Source organism: Rutilus rutilus (assembly GCF_951802725.1).
Source record: "Rutilus rutilus genome assembly, chromosome: 17".
NCBI lineage: Eukaryota > Metazoa > Chordata > Actinopteri > Cypriniformes > Leuciscidae > Rutilus > Rutilus rutilus.
The window spans coordinates 28,584,717-28,606,644 of NC_140230.1; the positions used below are offsets into that span (position 1 = coordinate 28,584,717).

Below are 21,928 nucleotides of genomic sequence, written 5' to 3' on the forward strand. Positions count from 1 at the left end.
GTTCCAATACAGAAAATGTGGGAATTAGTTTTTTAATAAAAAAATTTAATAAAAAAAAGACCACAGAAGAAATATCTGTAGTACATAAGTAGTAATTCTGTAGTGTTCTGTGTAGCCTAGTTTACAATAAAATTTCAATAACATTTATACAGTGTGTGTATATGAAGAGTTCAGATGCAAAAGCCTCTAAGTGCCATCTGAAATTTTCTTCTAGAATGATCATTTTTATCAAGCTTGTATAATTAAGTTCAGTAATTTCGCTTAAATGACAACTAATAAGTAATTTTCATTGCCATTTAAGTGAAATTATTGAACTTAAATATACAAGCTTGATAAAAATGATCATTCTAGAAGAAAATTTCAGATGGCTCTTAGAGGCTTTTGCATCTGAACTCTTCATATATATATATATATATATATATATATATATATATATATATATACATATACATATACATATACATATATATATATATATATATATATATATATATATAATGTTTATGTAAGTTACGGAACAGACTCGAAAACAGGGAAATGCAATTACATGTTCTTTATTCAGCAGCACACAGAGCAAAATGGTGGGAAACAGGCGAGCGAACCGGTCAGTGAGAGTTATTGTTGACTGGAGATGGATGGTAATGGAAAGCCTTTGTCTTACTGGTGCAGGAGATCGTGGATGGCTGATGCAGACCGAGCACACACCTCGCTGGATGGAATGGTAGACGAGTACACACACACAAAGGACCAGGGGACAAGAAGCGATCATACGCTGGAGAAATTTGGAGAGGAATGGCATAGGAGAATAATCGCTGGAGTATAATGTTGGCGATAAATCGCAGGAGTCAGGTTAGTAGTCCAAACAATGTCTATAAACGAGACCGGACCCTGAACTGGTGCGAGGTGTGTGCTTAAGTTGCAGAACTATAGATGCGGGAGATGCAGTGCAGGTGTGTGTGATTAGTAATTACATGCAGGTGAGTGCCAGGAAGGATTATGGAGAATGTAGTGCAGTGACAGTGACTGCTGAGAGCGCTGGTGACCGTGACATTATATATATATATATATATACTTTCATATAAAAGTCTAATAAAATTATTAATATACTGTATATAAAGTTCAAATAAAATTAATGCAATTTGTATCCTTTATCTGACCGCACAGAATAATATAATTTATAATTTTGTATATATACCTTATGATACTAGATTAAGCTATAGCACTTCAAAGATATAGAATCAAATTATGCTCTGCAGTTCTTGGCCTCTCTCTACAGCTGCTGTACCATAACACACACACACACACACACTCACAGATGATAAAGAGTCATACATGCCGCGTGTCCTTGTGCCTCCCTCCACATTGAGTCATCAGCTCTGCACTCCATTAATCACACATCATCAAATGTTGTCACATCATGTTAGTAAAGAGAGAGAGAGAGAGAGAGAGAGAGTGTGGTCTCCAAATGCGATCTATATGTTGAGGACCTCATACAGCCTTGCGCTTTTATGCTCTTTCGGACGTACATAAATAAATAAATGATAAAAAGGCAGAGATCCATGTCTCAATGTCACCCTCTCTGGGTGTTACAGAAACCTCAGCTAAGCTCGATGCTGACATTGAGATGGAGAGAGATAGCCAGTCCGTGGACAGAGTATTATATTCCCTCAAATGGTCACTGAATACAAGTGACATTGAAGCAGCCATTAATCAATTTTCATACCTAGTCCTTCATCAGTTCACTAAATGCTGGAGCCTGATTTGATCGATAACAGAGGAAGAGGGGAACAAAACAGTCGCTGGCCATGCAGATGATCATCAAGACATGCTCTGTGCTAGGAATGATTTAAAGGCCGTGTCAAATTACCATGAAAGGTTAAAAAAAAAAAATCGGTCTTTTATTGAATCGGATGAGAGATGCTGTAGGCTAGACAGTATACAACCATTGGCTGTGCTGAAATTCGATGCGCTAAATGTACCATGTGAAAGTGAGTTATTTTTCTTAGTTTCTTAAACCCCAGCTTAATATGCAAAGACAAAAAAACAATAATTGGTTATATTATAATGATATATAATAATTGGTTATTATTTTGCATTTTATATATACATATATAATTCACATATGCATATTATTTAATATTTAGCCTGGAGGGCTTTCTCTGTGGAGTTTGTATGTTCTCCCAGTGTCTGCGTGGGTTTCGTCCGGGTGCTCCGGTTTCCCCCACAATCCAAAAACATGCAGTATGAAATGGTTAATGATATACATATACTGTTTATATCAGGGATTATCGGTAAAGGATCATGGCCGATTGTGTCTTGTCAATCAAATAGGGGGCGGAAAATTTTTACAGATTGCAACTTATACTGTGTGTGTACAAAATGTCTCTTGTGTTAAATTAGGTCTGTTGAAGTGAAAGCGACAATAACGCATTGACAGTTAAAAAAATATAGCAACGTTAAAGCAGGCAATGTTTGACCCTATGAATCAAGCGTAGTTCAAGTCAGGGTTGCACGGTCTACGGTTGTAGCGCCCCAACCAATAATCACAAAGAGCTTTGTGCTTTGCTACTTCTGATAAGAAACAAAGTCTCAGCTTTCAAATTCTGTCCATTTTATCACGAAATTCAATAAATGATACTCTCATTATGCTCTCTGTAGCCCCTCAGTCCAAGCAAGTCTTTTCTTCCACTTTAATACAAGTTATAGCATAATGCATGAACTTTTAGGTTTGTTGAATGATATATAACCGAAATATCTTATGTAATCGCTCAATCAGTGTTTCACCCGCAGAAAGACGTCAATAAAACAGCTTGTGAACAATAAGGCAATTACGTTACATTTACCTCAGGAAAGTTATCCGATGTTTACCGTTTGTTCATGAAAAAAAAAAAAAAAACATTAGAGAAGAGCTTATTTACTGTTAATTTTATGTATATGTTTGAATAAATTTGCCATGAATATAAGTGTTTATGAAAACTATCTGTAAATGAGTTGTATTCAGTCGTTTCTTCTTTTTTTTTTCTTCTTTTTTTTTGAGTGTAATTCATTTTATCTGAAAATAACTAGCAGTTTAACATAATAATTTGTGCTCTGTTGTTAATTTTAACCTTGAATATTATAGTATTGTACCAAATGAGAGGGTTTTTTGTATAGTTTACGTGTGTGTGTGTGTGTGTGTGTGTGTGTGTGTGTGTGTGTGTGTGTGTGTGTACATACATTTCAGATCTTAAAAAAAGGCTGCATTACAGTCAAGCCTCATAGGCGCGTGCATGTCCTGCGGCTGTGTGGTGTGACGCATGTTGTGTTGCGTGGGTGTGCGGACGCTTTTCGGGAGATCCACAAGGGTGCTGCTGTGTCAGAGCGTGCCCTCAAGGACATGGCTGTGGTCCAGGCGTAGGACGCTAAGATGATATCTTAGCCCATGTGGAGTCCATGTTCAACGGATGCATAATATAAAGCCAACAGGATGTCATGTTACAAGATATCATGTGCGTGGTTATTAGATTGTGGAATACAAGTAATTAGCTCTACCTCCACCTTCCTGTCCTTGTCTAATTCGTTGTCATAACTCAAGATAACCTGATTTATATGGCAGCACACATGACCTGTTATGTGTCTAGAAGATTTTGTAAATAATGCATGATTAGAGTCTTAAAGGTATAGTTCACCAAAAAAAATTTACATTTATTTTTAAACACTATTAACCATCATTGTTATTCCAAACTTTCTTTCTTTCTACATATGGCAACATAGCACCATAAACTTGGTCCATGTGATTTCTGCACTATATTTCAAGTCTTCTGTATTTTTCCATTATTCTTACAATAACTTTGTGTGAGGAACAGGCTGAAAAGTAATTTGTTATTCTCTGAATGTCTGCTCACGCTCTTCTTGCCATGTTCATGTGATCAGTAGCGATGTACATTTCAAGACTGAATAATTATCAGTCAGATCTTTAAATGCATCAGCTGATCCAGTTCACAGAGCCATTCTTAATGATTCATCCAGTTCACAAGTTCAACTCTCTTATTCAGTAAATAGGGTTGCAACAGCCTACTGGAAATTATTCACTGAGATCATGACTTAAATTGTGGTTTGTCACACAAAATATGTGTTCAGAAGACTTGGAATACAGTGCACAAGTTGTATGGACCACTTTTATGAGACATGTACGCATCTTCTTTGAGGCTTCACAGCTCCAGTCCTCGTTTAGTTTCATTATTTTGAAAATGGTGGCCAGGAAAGTTATTTTGTGTTCCACAGAAGACAGAAAGTCATGCAGGTTTGACCTGACTTGAGGGTGAGTAAATAATGACCGATTTTTTTTTTTAGTGACCTCTTCCTTTACCGCTTGTGTTTTTTCAACCTATGAGCCCATTCTAATGTGGGACGGACAGTGTTCTTTCTGTTTTCAATTCTGTGTTGTTTGTCCACCCACTCAATGTAATTATCTCTTGAGATATTTGTGTTTGCCGGACACAATGTGATCATTCATACAAATGATCAGGGTTGAGTCTCGGTGTAATGTCAGTGTGGCTCTTCAGCTTTAAGCATTTGATGGAAAAGTGTGGGGGTGAAAGGAATAGAATGACAAAAAAAGAAAAATCCAATTATTCATGCATAATAACAATCGTGCGGTATTCGCGGGCGATTGCCAGCACATACTAACCCAGCCCTCGCTGTCTCTCCTACTGTCTAAGCGCCAATTATGGGACAGGCAGCGGACATCCGCTTGAGCCAGGCCTCTTTCCGCTAGACCCATTAGGAGTTGCGCTGAGCGTGATAGTGCTGTTTAGTCGAACACTGCACCATAAGAGCTGTATGCTGCTCCAGTGCACCAGGTCGCAGTACACATACACACATGCATGCTTGCACTGATCAAGTTACCGAAGTAGATGGCACACTGTTCCCTTGCAACATCATTAAAGCAAGGGTGGGGATTTTCCTACAGCTCTGCGTGTCTAGCACAATGCGGTCGTATCACTGTCCTCTTCTGGAATGCAGCAGTGTTACCTGAGAAAAGCCTGCGTGCGGCGAGTATAGGCAGGGTGGAGAGAGGGAGGGATGCATAAACGATTCGGAACGGTGATAGAGTGAAAGAAAGAGGGATAAAAGACCCAAAAAGGACGAGAGAGAGAGCGAGAGAGAGTACATGAGAGGCAGGGCTCTGTGAAGTACCTCTTGTTATTAATAATTGATTCTTTGAAAAGACTGTGCGGTTTAATTGGTGGTTAGGGGTGATCCTGGCACACAACACACCTCTGGGAGTCTCTCTGCAGCTGGTTTCCAGTAACGCAAACTCAACGTGAGGGTGAGGGTGAGGGATCAGCGCTCCACGAGAGAGAGAGAGAGAGAATGCATTTGAAATTGAAACCTACCTGGAACGACTCGAGCTGTGTCTGCAGTCTACGAGGAATTCAGTCCAAAGCTCTAGAAAGTACACACCTTTCCATATCAGACAGCTTTCATAGTGTTATTACCTGAACCAGAGAGGCCACAACCCACATGATTTGCTTTGATGACCTATTCATGGAATAATTTAGCCAAAAATGTAAACGCAGTCATTATTTACTCACTTTCATGTATTTCCAGACCTGTATGAATTAGATCTTTACAACAGTGATTCCTAGTCACAACGCTGCAAAAAAAGGTCTTATTCTTTATAAAAGAAAGTATTTCCAGTTAAAATACTTGAGAGGCAACACTACATAAGATATTAACTTTGAAGAATGTATCTTTAGTGTATTTTGTCCTACTACACTGGCAGGATTTTCATAAACAAGGTCAAAACAAGTGGAAAAATAAATATGCCAATTCAGTGAGACATGTAGTATTCGATCCCTATGAAAACAAGTCTTGCTATCCTTTGCAGTCTTGTTTCTCAAGCAAATGTATTGTTTATATTGTTAAATAAGAATTTATATTGTTTTAGAGTGATATTCTTACTGGAAAACAAATGCAGTTACTTATGTCTATATTCCAAGTCTTCAGTGAAATGTTTTTGAGGTAACAATCCATTGGAAGAGATGATTATCAATGAATAAGGACATATATTTAAGTTTCCTCCTCACGTAACACTATGACTTCAGAAGACTTGGAATGTAGATTACAAGCCATATGGGCTATGGTGTTGTGGTTGTTGTTTTGTCTTTTTTGTAAGATTGTGGGGCTTAACAGATGTGGTAACTATGGACTAGTCACAGCATGATGATTCTTCAAACATTCTCCATTTTATGACAACAGCATACAGTTTTGGAACGACGTGAGGTGGGCGAGTTTTCATTTTTAGATGATTTGTTCCTTTAAGACTGGAACTATTTATGTGATAATTATTCTCATTAAAATTTTGACTGTTACAAAAAGCTGCAGTCCCACAAAATGTGAAATCTGTTCTGTACAGCGTGCCGTCCGTGATCTGACCTTCTCCTCATATTGGATTAATTCCTAAGTTAATGTTCTACATAAACCAGTTTCACAATGGAAACAGTGAGGCATTTACAACAGACGCCCACCGTATATTCAAAAAGGAACACACTCTTGACAAAGTCCAGAGCCAATTTGACCAGATAACATCTGTGGAGACCAGAGGAAGCTTTTCCTTTTGTTCAAAAACCAGAACTGCCGCCTGTGAGAACTCTCGGCTTTGAAGATTCTCTGTCCTATTACGCTAAAACCTGCTCTGGAGACTAGATATGCCTCAGGTAACAGGTTCTTTTTTATAATCAACAGAGCACCGCATCTTCCATTAGGACCTTTAATAAAATTCTCTGGAAAAAAAAAAATAGTGCGACGATCCTTTGGCAAAGCTGGGATAAAATTGAATAGCTTGAAAAGCTAAAAGGCAGCAGAATAAATGATTGACAGTGTGTGCGACGAGATGGCAGAATATCAAGTCGTTATGACAGAGAATCAAGTCAAATAATGTGTCTGTGCGGTTTGAAAAGTTTGAACACTGACTGAAAGCTGTGTGAAATCTGAAGTGTGGCTCAGTACAGACCTAATTGCAGTGATTTGTGTGCATGGTGTGTGAACAGCACTTTTGGTGGCTATAAAAGGACGTAATCAATACAGAAGATACCGACATGGCAATACTGTGTGTTTGTATGTCTGTGTGTGTGCTTATCTTTTCATCTCTTCTCTAACTCTCATGTGCCTTTGTGCTGTTAACCATGATAATCTGTAAATCTGGATTTGCCCACCCTGCTGAATTATTCAAACCCAGCTCAGCTCAGGCATGAGGAGTTTAACTGGGCTGGCAGTGGGAGATAGACAGCTTGTGGCCTTTCTATCCATCCATCCCAAGTACCATTATTTAGTGCCATTGAATATATCAGAGTACCAATGTACACTCACCTAAAGGATTATTAGGAACACCATACTAATACTGTGTTTGACCCCCTTTCGCCTTCAGAACTGCCTTAATTCTACGTGGCATTGATTCAACAAGGTGCTGAAAGCATTCTTTAGAAATGTTGGCCCATATTGATAGGATAGCATCTTGCAGTTGATGGAGATTTGTAGGATGCACATCCAGGGCACGAAGCTCCCGTTCCACCACATCCCAAAGATGCTCTATTGGGTTGAGATCTGGTGACTGTGGGGGCCATTTTAGTACAGTAAACTCATTGTCATGTTCAAGAAACCAATTTGAAATGATTCGAGCTTTGTGACATGGTGCATTATCCTGCTGGAAGTAGCCATCAGAGGATGGGTACATGGTGGTCATAAAGGGATGGACATGGTCAGAAACAATGCTCAGGTAGGCCGTGGCATTTAAACGATGCCCAGTTGGCACTAAGGGGCCTAAAGTGTGCCAAGAAAACATCCCCCACACCATTACACCACCACCACCAGCCTGCACAGTGGTAACAAGGCATGATGGATCCATGTTCTCATTCTGTTTATGCCAAATTCTGACTCTACCATCTGAATGTCTCAACAGAAATCGAGACTCATCAGACCAGAAACATTTTTCCAGTCTTCAACTGTCCAATTTTGGTGAGCTCGTGCAAATTGTAGCCTCTTTTTCCTATTTGTAGTGGAGATGAGTGGTACCCGGTGGGGTCTTCTGCTGTTGTAGCCCATCCGCCTCAAGGTTGTGCGTGTTGTGGCTTCACAAATGCTTTGCTGCATACCTCGGTTGTAACGAGTGGTTTATTTCAGTCAAAGTTGCTCTTCTATCAGCTTGAATCAGTCGGCCCATTCTCCTCTGCCCTCTAGCATCAACAAGGCATTTTCGCCCACAGGACTGCCGCATACTGGATGTTTTTCCCTTTTCACACCATTCTTTGTAAACCCTAGAAATGGTTGTGCGTGAAAATCCCAGTAACTTAGCAGATTGTGAAATACTCAGACCGGCCCGTCTGGCACCAACAACCATGCCACGCTCAAAATTGCTTAAATCACCTTTCTTTCCCATTCTGACATTCCGTTTGGAGTTCAGGAGATTGTCTTGACCAGGACCACACCCCTAAATGCATTGAAGCAACTGCCATGTGATTGGTTGATTAGATAATTGCATTAATGAGAAATTGAACAGGTGTTCCTAATAATCCTTTAGGTGAGTGTATATTGTAATCGTATTTTGTAATGTTACTGTATTCCTGGACAACAGTGTTTCTAATTAAATGGTTCATCTATTGAATAGTTCAAAGTCATCATTTATTCAATCAATCTTTTGTATTGAATTTTCAATTAGTTGATCCGCTTCGCAAAAACAGTCTTAATGAATCTATGCAATAAAGGGCTTGGACGGATGTCAGGATTGACAATAACCTATAACCTAACCTTCTTCACACAAAGCTGTCTTCCTCAAACAAAACAAAAAATCTTCATCAGACCTGTTTATTCTGTGTAATGGCTTTTTCAGTACTTTTCTGTGAATTCCTCTAGCAGACCATCTTCAGTGCTTGATGGTTTGAGAGTGTTGTGTATCAGGGAGAAGAGGCCAGAAAGTGAGCCGGCCCATTAGGCTCTGTGTGTGTGTGTGTGTGTGTGTGTGTGAGATATGAGATGCGGCTCTTAGACAGTGATAGGCTCATTAGTAAGGCTAGGATGTACTGCATTTGTGTGTGTGCGTGTGTGTGTGTGTGTGTGTGTGCGTGCACGTTTGCAGTCTAATTATCATCGGACAGTTAGAGTGACTGTGACCCAAGACTCTCTCCGACCTCTCATTCTGACCTGCCTGCCGACGTCCGCGAGTTCAATCCGAAACCCCATAAACACACGGTCATTCATTGAGACACACAAACACCCACACAAAGGAGAAAGACATCCCTTCATGAATGTCAATATGCACTCTAATTGGCTCGTACAGGCATCCCTGTTTTCTTTAAACAAATGTTGGCCATTAAGGCGTGAGTGAGATGATTAGTGTGAAGTTGTTGTGCGGTGCACCGATACACACGTCCTCTTATGGAATGTGTCCGCACAGCCATTTGCACGCCGTCTCTGACATGCCCCGTGTCCTCTCTCCTCTCACACCTATTTGTCAAACCGCCCACCATTTCTTGCAGAAATAATGACACCCCAATCAGAGACTGCTACTACAGTAGTGTGTGTCTAACCTTATTTGTTTGAAGTGCAAGATTTATTTATTTATTTGACAGAAAAGGAAGCTGATGGAAGTCAGACGGACTGTAGTGGAATATAGATGCGTGCGTCGGAAAGTTTAAAAGACATTTTAAAGTTTAACATCCTCCCCCAAAAGGCCCTTCTGCTTTCTGGATACCGCAGTGCGAGATGAAAGCGCTTGTGCTTCTACAAAAGACTTTTTTTTTTTGTGTGCCTAGCACCACTTTAGCCAGCTAAATGCATCTCATCCCGACGACCAGCATTGGGAAATACAATCTCAGTGCAGAGGGGAAAGTCTGGGCCAGCATTTCAAACAAAGGCACGCTAGCACAAAAGGACGAGAAGGGTAAAACCCTGGGACACTGGGCAGTTTAGGCCCTCAGGGGCCCATTGTTTTCGAAAGAGCATTATGAAGAGATACACATGCGCAGAAAAAGCAGTTCACACGCATGCTCTAGTTGAGGGTGAGACCTGGCTGCAGCCGAGCAGCGCGCACAAAGGAGCTTAATCATTCATAAAACTGGAGAGGCTAATAAAATATGCAGCACATGAATGCGGCGAACAGCAAAGTGCTCCGGTGCTGCCTAAACTTTTGAAAAGACACATCGAATCAACGACACATAACTATTGTGTGCGCGTATACCGCTGGGGCTGAAAGGATGAGGTCACATTGTTTGTAACATCTCTAGGGCGGATCTTGTCACGACTGCATCATCTCCTTTCTGTCTTCTGCATCTCTTTATGGACTTGTCTTGTTCATTCTCTGCCTTTTTGCTACTTGGCTAATAGGGACTGTGAGCGAGGAGACAGGAAATGACAACGGAGTGAGCCACAGGAAGTAGCAATCACAAATAAGATTTCTATAACGTCTCCATTGTTTTTCTAGCAATGAGATTAAATAGACATAAAATGGAGACCTCCTTCACAGATGTTTTGTCCTGTGAAAAAGACTTCTGCTTTCTGGAAGATCTCAGAAATGTCTCATGGATTCGAGCATTCTGAATTCTGCAATCACATGTCAGAGAATTCATTATATAAACATAATTTCTTAATACTTTCTAATGAAATTCTTTTAAGATGTTTTATATCATTCAAGAGTTTGGTGTCAGTAAGATTTATTTTATTTTTTTCTTGAAAGAAATTCATACTTTTAATCAGCAAGAATGTATTCCATTGATCAAAAGTGACAAAGACATTTAAAATGTTACAAAAGAATTATATTTCAAATAAATGCTGTTTTTTGAACATTCTATTTATCACAGAATCCTGAAAAAAATGATCAGTTTCCACAAAACTATTAAACAGCACAGCTGTTTTCAACATTGATAATAATAAGATTTATTCTGAACACGAAATCAGCATATTAGGATAATTTCTCAAGGATTGAGAACACTGAAAACTGGAGTAATGCTGCAGAAAATTCAGCTTTGCCATCATAAATTACACAAAAAAAAAAAAAAAAAATTAATATATCAAAATAGAAAACAGTTCACTTCAATAGTAATAATATTTCAGAATATTACCTTTTTTTCTGTGCATCTTTATTTCTCAGAATGTTAGGAGAAACATCTGAGACGATTTTTGGCTTCCCTTTATTTTGATGGTCCCTTTAACATAAGTAATGTTGCAACTCTCATTAGAGTATTAGTAGACTGGTAGGGTTAGGATTAGGGTTAAAATAAGTTGATTTGTACTTGCAACAGTCGAATGTCTGTTGGGGGAACATCAAAATAAAGTGTTTGCAGATATTAAGCAGACATTCTACTAATACTCTAATGAGAGTTAGTTGACATGTGGTTGCAAAGTTACTTATAGTCAACAGAATGTCTAAAGTGGACCATCAAAATAAAGTGTTACCACATTTTTGTCTGGAATGGTATGGAAATAATATAAGGCTCGAACTTCAGTTACCCAGAGTGTGCGCTAATCCTCTCTGTCCTTCTTTCCCTCATTATGTTTCACACAGCAGTTTGAGGGAGCGTTAGAAGCTGCAATCAAGAGTGCTGTTGTGCTGCTGTGACAGATAGCTCGGCTAATAAGTCCAGGCTTGGTTTCTTCACCACCTAGCACCTCTAGCAGACACGCACTCAAGTGAACTGAACCATCAAAAGCAGAGGCTCCTGCCTTCAAGCTTACCATGGCTAACAAGCACAGCTGTTCACTGAACCCACCACAGACCAGCTGAGGATATATTAGTCATGTACAAACAAATAGAGTTATCATCACCGGTTTCACAATGGACTTCACCTCAGGTGGACATTGTAATTTTGTGAATTTAACAGGGTTGTGCACCATTCAGAATTGATTTGAGAATCCAGTTCGGATTTGAATTGAATAAAAAATGTATTGAAATTCAAACAAAGCCTTAAGGTTTTATAAGCCTATAACAGACGTATGAATCTGTTTGAAATGCCATATATAGAAATGTGTACTTTATACACTGAGGAAGTTACTATTTTTCTAATAAAAACAAATAAAAATCCTTGAAACAGCATAAATTTACTTGAGAGCAGCACTGGCCAAGATATTAAAATAATTTTCAAATAATGTATATTTAATAAAAAAAATTCTCACTGAATGTAGGCGGATTGTTTTGCACTTAAAGTATTTAACTATTTAAAGGGATAGTTCACCCAAAATTTTTTATTCTGTCATCATTTATTCACCCTCAAGTTGTTCCAAACCTGTTTGAATTTCTGTCTTCTGCTGAACACAAAAAAGATTTTTTGAAGAATGTCGGTAACCAAACATTGACTTCCATAGTATGTAAAAAAATAAAATAATAATAATAATAATACTATGGAAGTCAGTGGGGCCCATTAACTGTTTGGTTACCCATATTCTTTTGTGTTCAGCAGAGGAAAGAAATTCACATAAGTTTGGAACAACTTGAGGGTGAGTTTTCATTTTTGGCTGAACTATCCCTTTAGATATTTAATATGCAAAAGTTGATATAAATTTAACCCGTTTTTTAATTCAGTTTTCAAGATTTTTAGATATGTTTTTTACTTAAGTCAAAGAATATTAAAACAAACAAAAAAAAATAGACATTTTGCATTGTATACTGTGTTTCTTTAGATTTAATATATTTATGCACTTTGTTCATACCCCAGAATGCAATAAAACGTTTCATTTCTATAAATTTAAAATTGAGTAAATTCTACTTGTGGTAATTCCCATTTAACTTCCTGTGGGTTATGGCCAATTCAATTAAAATTTACATTCATCATTCAAAGGACACCGATTCTTAAATTCAGTAATTTGCACAACCCTGGTATACATTAAAGCTGTGATTCACCTTGTCATTCAGTAGAAAACATATGACCTCAGTGACCACATTTAACATGATGGAAAGTCTGGAGAAAGAGCACGCCACACGTTTGAGTGTCATTACTAGCTCTGTATTTAGCCTTGAGCCCGGGGATATGTTTGGACAAGTCTTTGAGTGTCTGCCGCACAAATTATCCTGATAAAAGCACATGGGGCGAACAAATTAATTCAACCGAAACCCAACAAAAGCACTGTTTACATAAGCTAATCCCAGGCAGTGTGCTAGCCGCCATGCCAACCCAGAGCAGCCTCCGCAGGCGTGGGGGAAATCTGTATTGAATCATCCCCTGGTCCCTGGGCACTTTTAAGACCCCAAAGTGTCTTTATCCAACTGGGGAGGTGAAGGAAGGAACGAGTCCTTTAAGATGGCATCTTTACGGTCTTCAGTGGTTTGAAATCGGGGCCAAAACAAATGGCATTTCCCAGAGCGGTCTTTAATGTACCTTTTTGGGGCCTGATTTCAAGCCAGACCGTGGAGAATTGGATACAGTTATGGTGGGTTAGAATTGCTGTAGCTGAATCCTATTATAGGAGGCTTTTTTAACACTCAAAAGGTGTGTGCATAGTCCTTGCATGTACTTTTCATGACACGGAAAAGGTTGGAGTGGGAGATGAGTGCGTGGGGGTGGGGTCCGTGGAATGAGGAGCACCTTCTCAAGGATTTATGACACCTTACTTCGCCTGCTCTGTCCTTGGTTGCTTTCAGGGGGAAACGCTTTCCAATGAGTCTCTAGATGAAAACGCACGGGAGGGGGGGAAGAGGGGATGACAGGAGTGGTTGAAAGGCACTACATCCCTCCTCTGTTTCTTGAAATCGAGTGGCTATCGTTTGTGACTGAAGCCAAGCTGCACATGCTGTTCCTCTCTGCTATCTATGTGAATTCATAGCAAAAGCAGCGTTCCTAACCGCTAATTACAACTTGAAGCTCATTAACCACCGGTTTTATACACACACACAAGCATGCGCGACCGCTGACGATGCCGCCATACATCTTGATGATTTATCCATCTATCCATTATCCATTTAACCAAAATCCCAATTCAGGCATATCCCTGCTTCCAATGAAAACACTATCACTTTACAAATCCACACTGATCTATAGTTACTGCTAAACACATTTCGTTCCTTGTTTTTCTCAGAGATGCAAAGACACAAAGTCCAGCAGCGACAGTGCCAATGAGAAACTGGTTCGGACGCCGGCGGTAAAACGTCAATGAGTCCCTGTGTTGCTGCAGCCTTCCGCGGCTGTGGCTTGTTCCTCCTCGGCCGTTTATCCCTGAACACAGGCTTTGTCGAGCACTTATGCCAGTGGCCTAAAAGCAAGCTGTGTGTAAAAAAGAAATGGCAGGGCCCTTAAAAGGGGAGAATACATCAGGCTCGGGTTGTTACAAAGTGGTCCTCTATTAAAAATGCAGCAGGGCCATTACCTCAGGACCGGTGCCTTTCTCCTCTGGCTCTCTCAAGCCAATTGAAACCAACTAGCTATAGCTCAGGTCGCCCCATTACAGCCTGGACCACACATGAGTTCTGGTCATGGATGAATCCTGGAAGTGCTTAAGGGTGACACTGACCAGATGCACAAGAAAAAATACTTTTTTAATATAAAAGTATTGCACCTCATAATGTAGTTTATAAGTCTATTTCTATCCCTCAAACTAAAAAAACTTTTTGCTGCTTGTTCAATTTATTTAAATTGATACTCCACCCAAAAATTAAATTTTCATTCAAAACCTGCATTGCTTCTTTATTTTGTGGAACCCAAAAGAAGATATTTTGACAAATCGTTTGTCCATACAATGAAAGTTAATGGGAACCAAGGTTGTTTTGGACCTCACTGGTTTTAAATGAATGGACTAAAACATTTGAAGCCATTTCGAAATATCTTCTTTTGTGAGGATGAGTAAATGACAGAATTTTCATTTTTGAGTGAACTATGCCTTTAAATAAAATTAGCTGAAACTTAATTTGGTTACTTTCAATTCATTTGAATTTGTCAAATGTATACATTATTCTCAATTTATTTTGGAACTATACTGTAAATCATTTCTGATGACATTAACTGAAACTGGACTGTCGATTTTAAGTTCCCAGCATGCTTGATTGAGATGCGACTTTTAAAGGCGCTATAGAAAATAACGTTTATTATTAAACTGGATCAGAAGAGTAAATGTTGAAATCAAGTGATTTTAGAAAAGTATTTGTCATGTTGGGAGTTTTTGTGGTTACTGTTGTGGAGCTTAAGTTGTGAAGGATGTGGTGTGTGTTTTGTCACTCAATGAGAAATAGCTCATTATTATACTTTATTTTCCTCCCATGCGTTAAATTTAGTAAAAGAAACTATACTTAGCATGTGAACATGCCCTGTGATGATTGTTTTTATTTTCTGAAGCATTTAAGATTAATTGGATCAATCAGTGATTTTTCCCAGGTGAAATTCACATAAGTAAAATCAAATTGAATGTGATCTGCTTGAATTAAGATGAATTTTAATCATCAGTATGATTCGTTTTTAGTTTAAGTTTAAAAGAGCTATGAAAGAGCAACCTTTGAGCAATATGATTTTTTTCTAATAGTTTGGTGCATTAATATAATGAAAACGAAATATGGTATTTTGTTTGTATATTTACATGTCTCATCGGATCAGATTTTACAGCCAGAACTATTAGTTTTATCAATGCTATTGTACTAATACTTTAACTCAGCAGCGTGAGTGACAATGAAAGTTTTGTCTTGCACATTCTTATATTGTTTTTGTGTGACTGGATGCACATCAGAGTTATTACTCTCTGATGCAAGATGTGAAAATCTAGAACACATTTCACTTTCAGAACGGGCCAGAAAATATTGAAGTACTGCTACAAACAGCTCTTCTGTGCGCTTTGTATTCTTTTCCTTTCATGTTCATGACTAATGCAGAGCGTTTCACCCCTGAAACGAGGACAGTCTTGGGCATAACATTTTACCCACCTATATGGGTATGTTTGCCAAGTATGTTCCTTCCTCTTTTCAGAGTGAACCCCACCCCTCTGAACAGATGGCTGGAGAGAATGCCTAGGACACAGCAGGAGAGGGAGAGAGAGGAAAAGGGAGGGAAGATGAGAGAAAGACAGGGAGGAAACGAGAAGGACATTGATGAACTAAAAATATGAACGTTTGCTGCGTGCGTGCTTTCCAAAAGACATTCACGATCATCTGGATGGATGGATGGATGGATGGATGGATGGATGGATGGATAGATAGATAGATAGATAGATAGATAGATAGATAGATAGATAGATAGATAGATAGATAGATAGATAGATCTTTTATTAGATAGATAGATTTATTTTTATATTTTAAGGAATATCACAAAAAAATGTGTCCATGCATGTTTTAAATAGGAATCCACTGTTGTTCGGTATTTTGTTTGCCAAAATATGAAAGGAATTGTTCAAATTTCATTTGATTACATAAAAGATTAATTAAATTGTTAAATTTGGATGCATTAATTTGATAACCACGATTTTTTATAATAAATTTGTATTAAATAAAAAAAGTAAAATAAAAAAAATGCAAGTATTAAAAATTTGGTGTTAAAATTAGGTTAAAAGTTTCTGAAAAAGTAAGGCACTATTGTTAAAATGTCAATAAATGATTATATATATATTTTCAAGTTTTATGAATTCAATTGATTAGACATCCTTTATATTACAATTTAATTAAACCATTAAAACAGAAAAATAAAAACAGAATTTGGAGGGGGAAATAAAACCGTATTGGGGAAAAATAAAATGGATTTCATTGGGCCCTATCTGTGGTTTAGACGTGCATTCAGATGCTAACAGAAAAATTACACATGGACAAGCATAATTTAGCACTCTCGCAGATCTGAAATCCCCAACTCGATGGTTACAGGCAAACACTTACAGCAAACAGTCTTTCCCGACGGAAGTGTTTACATGTATAATTCACACACGCATACAAAGCCTGTGCTCTTGTAAGTTAATGTTTCCGTGCATGTCATTATGGCTCGCTTCCAACAAGAAAAGCTCATATACCCAAAAATACTTTTGAGCACAAACAACCCAAATATTATTATTTATTTATTTTATTTTTACAATTTGTGTGGAATTTTTAGAAACAGTATAATAGTCTAACATCACATAATGCTATTACAAGTAATGTTATTGTTGTACTCTCGGAGGGAGAACACAGGACAGGGCAAGTGATTAGGAGTCAGGATTTGTCTTCCAACAATATCTGATGGAACAAATAACCGCATTTAAAAAAAAAAATTTAATAAATAACAACCAGGCACTTATTCAAAATGTTAAGCATATTTTAGGTCTAAATTACTCAATTTGTTGCAGTGAGTCATTTGCGTGTGAAACGGCTGAGTGTGCTTATGGATTTTAATCTATCCTTTCACCTGTTTAATGACAGTGTTGGTAATGAATACCGAAAATCAAATTGTCGTTGATACCTGAAAATTGCTTGTCCATTAACGAGTTTAATTATTCAGATGAAGGTTGTTTGGAGGAGGGGAGATGAGAGCATTTTCCCCGTTGTTGTAAAAAATTGGTGCCGCTAGAGGAAAATGAAGCCTCAGTCTGGTAATTATCCACAAGCGGAGTAAATATCACAACGTAATAATCCTAAATGACATTGAGAGCAGCAGAAATATAATGAGCCACATATATGCATCGTTCCCATAATGCAGCAGGAACATTGCTGGCAAGCCACATGTCACCTCACTGCAGGGCAGTTAGTGTGCACTCCCACTGAGAGGAGAGGTTTAAACGGCCGGCTGGATGTTATTTCTGCTGTACATAAAGCTGACCCCACAGAGTGTAACCGAACACCACACACACACACACTCACACACATTTGCTCGCATATGCAATCTCATGACTCTGGATTTGAGTGCTCGCTCTGGCTCTCTTCCTCTTACCCTTCTTTTGAAACATCAATGCACACACATGCACACACACACGCACACACACACACACACACACACACACACACACACACACACACACACACCATAAGGCTCTGACTTCTAGCTGCTGATTGAATGGAAGACGGGCCCCACTGGCCTCTGTTGACACAATACCAGGGGGGAATTACCTCCCTTAAATTCTATTTTATATCCCACTGGTGTATGGCTTCTGTCAAGGATACCTCAGCCCACACACTACTCACGTTTATACACCCACCCATGTTCTGCTAAAACCTGAGAGGGGAAAGGGTGGTGTGATATCGGTACTAGACATCCACATTAGGGGAATACAGTTACATTGTGAGATTTGTGAATCCATTGATTTGGGTTGCATGCTATTATTGAATTTGAATTGAGGGACGAATAATTTCCAATCAAATATGACTGTAAGGAAGTAGAATTAAAATTAATAAAATTCATATGACTAATTAAAAAATAAATAAAAAAGCTTTAAATGTTGGCTTGACAAAGCCAATTTTAAAAAGCAGTGATGTTTAAAAGTTTACAGGCCTTACAGATAGATAGATTCCCTGTTACTTTGTGTAACAACATCTTGCCCCAAGGCGTGATCTTGTTTGCACCAAATATCTTGTTCAGTGATATCTATGACCCACATTATAAAACAATGGGTGAATTTTGAGCCACATTTAAATTTATTTTTGAACCTACTTTAATGAAAGTAAGTAATTTACATGTAATTGATACCAGGTCTTTATATAATTTAGCTGAATTACTGATTCTCGACATTAACAGCTTACTGTAGCATCCTAATTTCCCCTGCTTAACATTTGCCTCTCATTGCGCACAGAGCGTTATTGGGGCAGAGAGGGAGAGGGAGAGAGAGCGAGGTTAGATTGTGTGTCAGTTGCCCCTCTTCCCCCTCATGATTGATTTCCCCCGGAGGAATGCCTCCACTCAGAGAGCACGCTAGAATCAAGATTAATAACAGGCCATTTACATCCCCAATCACGCACGCACACGCAATCGCACTCACACTGACCCGTGCTCACATGAGGTCTCCATCCTTCACAGGCGAGACTGAATATCTGAAATCTGAAACTCTCTCCCAGTGCCAAAAAACCTCCTCCATCTCCTTTAATATTCTACAGATCAATAATTATTCCCAGACCGGCCCATTTGGCCATTACCCATGATGCTCCAGTGTTTGCCATAGTGCTCTACTTTGGTAAGGATCACCAACATATTTTGCGCAATTCTAAACCTTTTGAATATGCATGCGTTCTCTTTGACAGGCCCTACTTAGCGAGGTGAGTTATTGTTGTAAGGACTTCTGTTTGCGACAAGAGAGAAGGACAAAGACGTGATGCTCTGGACGAGCCCCCACATCCCTTGGAGACACTCTTGAGAAACTCATTAGACAGCGGATGTGGGTAAGATCCAATTTGACGTGACCTTGAAGGCAGCTACAAGGAGTGGGGAGTGTGTGTGTGCGTGTGTATTGATGGGTAATACGGTGCCTGTTGCCAGTGTCATGTATAGACTAGTGATGAAGGGCATCAATCAAGTCGTTTTCTGCAAGCTCCTCTGAGATTTTGATGGTTGAGATTGGCTCCCAAGCTCTAAATACATTTTTGGAGTGTAACACAGTGGTAAAAGGAGGGAAAGAGAGAGGTCATAAACACTTGCTGATGGAGAGCGACTTGGCCACTGCCGTTTATCATGTGTCTTTTGGGAACGCTTGCATATTTGGCCAACGTTGAGCAAGCAACTCCTCCAAAAGACTTTCCATAAATTTTCTTCCCTCACATTCGTCTTTTGCACTTCATAATTTACTCACCTCAAGTTGATCAGGAAAATGCATCCTCACGCCCTTTGTTCTAACAGCCATTTTTTAAACTCTGATCCAATCATAGCTCTCTCCCCACTTTCATTCACTCAAACATGTAACGCAAGTGCCAGCCTCTTTATGGGGCGCGGCGCATAAAAACATTCATGAATCACAGAGGGAGGCCAAGATCACCAGTGCCCCCGATAGCATCTCGGCACTATCGATCAGCCTGTGGTAATCAATTCTCCACGTCCGGGTGGTGTAGGGGCTTAGAGAGATGGATGCAATTATTCAAGTCCCTCCACCACAGGCTACGCAGCTGAGAGGACAGAATCTCTGGATCGTGAGTTTGTGTGCAAGAGTGTGTGCATGCATTCTTGATAAATGGGCACTCTTGCACCTCCAGAGAGCGGCCCATGTCAAGTATCGGTCATGTGGTTTGTGTGTCAGAAATCTGTCAGAATGATGCGTACGCAAGGAAGTGTGTGAGACATTAAATCAGAACATCACAAAACTAGATAACCAAGGTGCCTTACCTTAGTCTGAAGGTAGTGAGGGTAATAGTAAGTGTACTGGGGGTACATTGGTTGCTGTTCCAAACGTTTGCCCATGTAGCTGGAATCCTTCTGGCTGTGGCTGGAGACAGAGACTCGCGTGTGGGATCCAACACTCAAAAAGCCTCCGCTTGTGGTTCCGCAGCTAGAGGCTAGATCCGTGTGAGGAACGGAGTCAGAGGAAGGATGAAGAGAGAGAATGAGATGATACAGACACGAGCGAGCGTGTGTGCGCCGTGCTTCTCCTCTTCACGCGTCTTCGGGAGCAGGGGAGGAGGAGGTGATGGAAGGACAGCGGAGGTACGAGGATGGGATAGCAGAGGAGGTGTGCGCGTAGAAAGAGAGCAGCGGCACAGGAGAGAGGAGAAAAGGAAGGAAGGAGGTGAGGGAAGAGGAGGGGGCACTGTGGCGATCACTTCTCTGGAAAACCGGCTTCTAGTTTCCTGCTCATGCCTTGACTGCCCTCTTTCTATCTATCTTGCTCCTTCTTTTTCACTCACTCTCTCTCTCTCTCTTTCTCTCTGACAGTCGGTGCAGCGTCGGTTCCCAGAGGAGCTTGTCAGATATCCCAGTCGCACACTTTGTTCCCGTCTGGCGGATGCACAAAGCGGCAATGTAGACAGTCGTTGGATTCGGATCTCTGTGCGCACAGCTGACGGGACTCAAACCCTCCGCAGGAAAGGACCAGACGTGAGCCGTGAGGTTACGAGGCACACAGGAATCAGCACAAACTCCAGACAGGCTGCAGTATCCGAAAACTCCAAGTGCAGCACCACTGTTTTTCCTCTGTGATGTTCTTTTCTTTATTACACGCCTCCCTCGTCTGCCTGCTTTGTTGCGCGCGAGAGTGTGTGTGCGAGAGTGAGTGTGAGTGTGTGTGGCTGTGTGAGAGTGTGTGAGTGTGTGTGCGCGCTGCCGGCTGCTCCACACTGTGGGGAAGATTGAAGGGATCAGCTCGGGCACTGCCGTGTTCCTCCTCCTCCACAGCCTGGTGGGTTGGGCTAAGGGCTGGCTGCAACCACTCCCAGCCAGGGGAGTGTCTTAACCAGCCTATCTCTGTTCGTCCTCATGGGAGAACTGCCGCCCACTGCACGGCTTCAGTAGTGTAGAAGGGGAAGACTTACCCTTACACCCACACTCTGGGGGAGGAGACTGAGGACGACACAGCAAGGAGCCGAGGCCCCCTTCTGGTCAACCACAGACTGTACCTCATCTGATCTCCCTTTCCCCAAAGCTTTTTTTTTTTTATCCTCAGAGTGTATTTTTAACTTCACTTTCTCAATAAATAAAACATAAATGACTGTAAGATGTTTCTTTGCTCTTGTCTGAACCATGCTGGTAGCTTTGCATTGGCTGATACACTGACATACTGACACACTGACATTAATACTAGTAAATAAGTGCAGTGCAGAAATGGCAAAGAATTGCGTTCTTCCATAATCCTAAAGCACTGGATCCAGAAAGTGAAATGCTGTGCTGGGAAAGAGTGCAGTTTCATAGCAGGTGCTTTTTTTTTTCCCGCAACCTCTGCAATAATATTTGTTACAGTGGCCAATTATTTGAAGTAGAAAAATTGGACTGCAAAAAAAAAAAAACAAGTAAATGAAAAATCTGTGGCTAAACATTCCTATACCCTCTTTCTTTGTTTGAGTTTGCACTTTGATCATTGTTTTGACGTTGTGGTATTTTTTACCAGTATTCAC

General features: G+C 39.9%; 1 protein-coding gene across 1 annotated transcript in view; it reads right to left on the reverse strand.

Annotated features, from left to right (window-relative positions):
• Positions 1-21,162, reverse strand: part of rbms3 (RNA binding motif, single stranded interacting protein) — a 134,517-nt gene extending 113,355 nt beyond the window's left edge. The window contains exon 1 of the mRNA XM_084384735.1: positions 20,208-21,162. Within this exon, the coding sequence (XP_084240861.1) occupies positions 20,208-20,282 (75 nt within the window). The 5' untranslated portion in view covers positions 20,283-21,162. The remainder of the gene's footprint in view (positions 1-20,207) is intronic.
• Between the last annotated feature and the right edge of the window lie 766 nt (positions 21,163-21,928).